Here is a 3,876-nt window from a genome sequence, read left to right on the forward strand (position 1 = left end):
CCCCCCCCCAACACCAAACCGAAAGAAAATGTTAGAAAATGTAGCTCCAGCGATTTGGTGCTGGGCCAAAATGTCCCTTGGGGAGCAGAGCATCGCCTCGCTGGATCCAGGAGCTGGGGTGGGGGCTGCAGGAAGCACCAAAAGGAGGAGAGGGGGGAAGAGGTTGAAATTGGAGTGCCCATAGAGGGACCTGATGTCCCCCACTGTGCGATGTCCCAAACAAAACCGCTCCTCCTCTTCTGCACTGGGCTGTGGAGGAGACCATGAGCTGCAGCAACATGCTTGTGACCTGACCAGAGCCTTCCCCAGGTGAAGCCCAGCAGCAGAGCCAGGAGCTGGGCTGATCCCAAGGCTTGGGCCAGCATGGCTTCACCCTACATGAACAATTCAGCAGCCTAAATGAACCATTTGGAAAGCCTCTGGCTGGCTTCCCCACATCTCACTGCTCCATCAGCAGCAATGCTCTTGGTGGCACGGGGGGGGGATGTGGGGTGCAACAAGAGCTCCAGAAAAGCATCATCCTCTGGGAAAAAGCAGCATATTGTGGAGCTGACCGTTGTTGGCAGGATTTGCCTCCCCTCACTTAACCCAATGCACTGCAGAGCAGCTCAGCGTCAGAAAACCCATGCAAGAGAGCGCTCCAGGCTGGCACCGGCCTTTCCAAGCACAGCTCCGCGGGGATGCACAGGGAATCATTTGCTGCCATTGCTACTGGGACACCTTCTGCAACCAAACATACACCTCAGGGTATGTTCGATGTGGCGCGACTGCATCATATGTCGAGAGCATATGAAAGCTGAGGGGCTGCAAGGCAACACCAGTGCCGGTGGTAAGGATGTCCTCAGCAGTTCATGCATGGGAGCGATGCATCAAAAACTATAAACCTCATCCTTTCACAGAGCAACACCCACACAGGATATCCATACGCACACACGCGTCGGTCTGTAAGTCCCACGTGCTGAGGAGGCACCAAAACCCGAACCCGCGCACAGCATCTGCACTGCTGCACACGCAGACACCTTCATGGCACCGGGCTGTGCGCATGCACCGAGAGTGGATACAACAAAACACATCACAGCCCCAGTATTGTCCCCATTTAGTCCCTTGTGGCCCCACTGTGGTGCTGCTGTGCCACCCCATGTGGCTGCTTTACTCTGCCCCTGTACATCCAGCAGTGACCCGCACCCCAGGCAGTGTTTGCATGGAGATCAGGGTGAGATTATTTGCCTGCTTAAAATAAAGGTGGTGGGTGCAGTGGAGCGTACAGCAGGAGGGTATTTGGGCACTACACCCCTCCTTCCCATGGTCAGCTCCAACATCTGCATCTTTTGGTATCCACATTCCCTGCAGAGTCACCACTGCTCTCTCTTTGCTTCCCCAAAACAGGGATTGGGTTTTCCACTGTCTCCAGCAGCCTCGCAAAACTCCGGAAGAACCCGGGTTGGAGAGCAGCTGAGACATCCCAGCACAACCATCCTCATGTGATGACATCCCCACAGCACAACCCCGCTATCGGTGACACCAAATATCCCCCAGCCATCCCATCACCTTCACATGTGACTCCTGCCCCATGCCAGCACCTTCTGCCCCAGCCCCAGTGCCTGCAAGCAGACCCCAAAAACCTCCCAGCACCAAATAGAGAAAGGCTGGCAGCGAGGCAGAGGCTTAAAACTGTGCCCAAGGGGCATGAAAGCCTTTTTTAACCTATTTCAGGTGCATCACTTCCCTGACCCCACAGAGCCGTGGCTTTGCAGAAACGCAGCCCTTCAGGATGCCACCCTCCCACCCTGTGTCCCCGTTGTCCCCAGTGTCCCCATTGCCCCTCATGTCCCCATTGCCCTCAGTGTACCCACTGTCCCCAACGTCCTGGTGGCACCCACCTGCACGCCAGCTCTGTGACAGGCGGTGGTGCAGGCTGCGGCCGGAGCTCTTGGCGATCAGCTGTGCCAGGTCCTCAAAGTTGAGGATGAACATGATGACGACGCCGTCCTCGTTCTTCACCGGCACCACGTCCACCAGGCACCGGAAACACGAGGCTGTCATGGAGAGAGGGGCTCAGATTGGGGCACAGAGGCCCACGTGCCACAAAGCTGTGGTGGAACATTCTTTTGGAATGGGTTCGACTCTTTTTGGGTGCACCCAGTGTGTGAGTGGAGGATGCACAAAGCTCCGTCTCCTGCTGCAGCCCCGCTCCCATGGGTTGCATTCTGCCTCTTATTTTTTATATCCCAGACAGTCATTTATATTAATGTACTTTAGACTAGCAATTACAGAGTGGGTAATTAAGAACTCCAAAGTTTCCAGGTACCTGTTCAACCTCATTAAACACTGTAATCAAGTCGTCGCTAATTGCTCTGCAATCAGCAAGCAGTTTGGGGGCTGCGTTTGGCTGCCTCCTGTCCGTGGGCAATGAGTGGCACCGTGGGGAAACTGAGGCACGGGGATGGAGACCTGTGAGGAGGGGGCTGCAGGAAGACCCCAGGGCGCTCTCAGGGCCTGGGGCTGTGCAGGATGCACAGCTCAACTCCATGCTCCTGCCTGAGCTGCAGCCAGGTGCCAGCAAACAGCACGGGGACCCCAAAACCCCCACAGCCCCTTCCCCAGACAGCAATAGGAGGGTATAGAGGGGCTCTCGCACTCTTGCAAACTTCATTCCAATGGAAAATCCTCCAACAGCTGCTCCCCAGAGTGCAATCAATACAGAGCCCTTCCTTGAGCTGCCTCCTATTGCGTTGGCACTGACCACATCCCCATGGCCAAATCCCCCTGAAAATCCCCCCAAAACCTCCCAGAAGCACCAGGACAGCGGGGTACCACAAAGCCCCAGCACCGCCCAGTGCCAGCATCGCACCCTCATCCTGCCAACAGCACCTGGGCTGATTTGAACCGTTGCATCGACCCCTGCAAAACCTCCCCGCTCTTTCCTCCACCCGTGGTGATTAACGGGGCTGGGGGATTAGCAGGGCCAGCAACATGGGGATACATGGCCGTGCTCGGGCCCTTGCTGTGTGTAATTTTAAAGAGCTCAGGGCCTCCCGTAATCAGGAGCAGATGGCCGGCATCGGGCAACTTCCAAATCTGCCCTGACGTCAGCACACACACACACACACACACACACACAGAGGAAAGAAATGGATACGGTGCAATCCGTTTAAAGGGCCCCGCAGCTGGGATTATTCTTCCCTTCCTTTATTTCATCGTTGTTCACCACACGGAGGTGAAATCCACTTAACAACAGGAGGTGGGGTGGAGGAGGGGGTTGTTTCCAGCAAACAAAGCCATTTCGGAGGGTCACCGTGCCCAATGGGGGATGGAGAGGAGCCAGCCCCGTCCCCTCCTTTTGTGGTTATTTGGATGGGGTCTGAAAGGTGAGTGGGTACCAGAGCAGTGCCCAGGTGTCCTGCATGGTGTTACAATGGTGGCATGGCCTGGCAGGAGGATGCAGTGCCAGTCCTGGGGTGCTGCAGCTCTGCTTGCAGCAGGTTGGGCTGTGCGATGCTTTCTCCTTTGCTGTGTTACAACATAAGTTTTATGGTTTTTTTTTTTCCCCTGCAGTTGATATTGAAGCATCACCAATGTCCCAAGGATCAGAAACCTGGCAGCCATCAGTTCTGTGCTTTCCCCAACAAGGCCATCCTGATCCTGCTCTGGGCTCATGTGATCTGCCTCACTGCATCCCTTTTCTCTGCTGAGCTCCTCTGTTTTGCCAGGAAGAGACAGACCCTGAGCTGTGGCTGGCACGGGAAGGGTTAACCCCAGGCTGACATGGAACAGCTGAAAACTGGGGACGTGAAGAGCAGCTGGGCCATGGCTGGGGCTGGGGTTGGGGCCGGAGGACAGCTGAAGCCTGATGTGATCCCACAAACTGGTTCTGGC

At 55.9% G+C, this 3,876-nt stretch overlaps 1 protein-coding gene across 1 annotated transcript in view; it reads right to left on the reverse strand.

Annotated features, from left to right (window-relative positions):
- The window catches only part of KCNH6 (potassium voltage-gated channel subfamily H member 6), an 18,388-nt gene extending 16,360 nt beyond the window's left edge, over nucleotides 1-2,028 (reverse strand). The window contains exon 1 of the mRNA XM_042839444.1: nucleotides 1,881-2,028. Coding sequence (XP_042695378.1) covers nucleotides 1,881-1,974 — 94 coding nt within the window. The 5' untranslated portion in view covers nucleotides 1,975-2,028. The remainder of the gene's footprint in view (nucleotides 1-1,880) is intronic.
- Between the last annotated feature and the right edge of the window lie 1,848 nt (nucleotides 2,029-3,876).

The sequence above is a fragment of the Centrocercus urophasianus genome, unplaced genomic scaffold (genome assembly GCF_019232065.1).
Source record: "Centrocercus urophasianus isolate 14NV4802_14NV808 unplaced genomic scaffold, USGS_Curo_1.0 seq_922, whole genome shotgun sequence".
Lineage (NCBI taxonomy): Eukaryota > Metazoa > Chordata > Aves > Galliformes > Phasianidae > Centrocercus > Centrocercus urophasianus.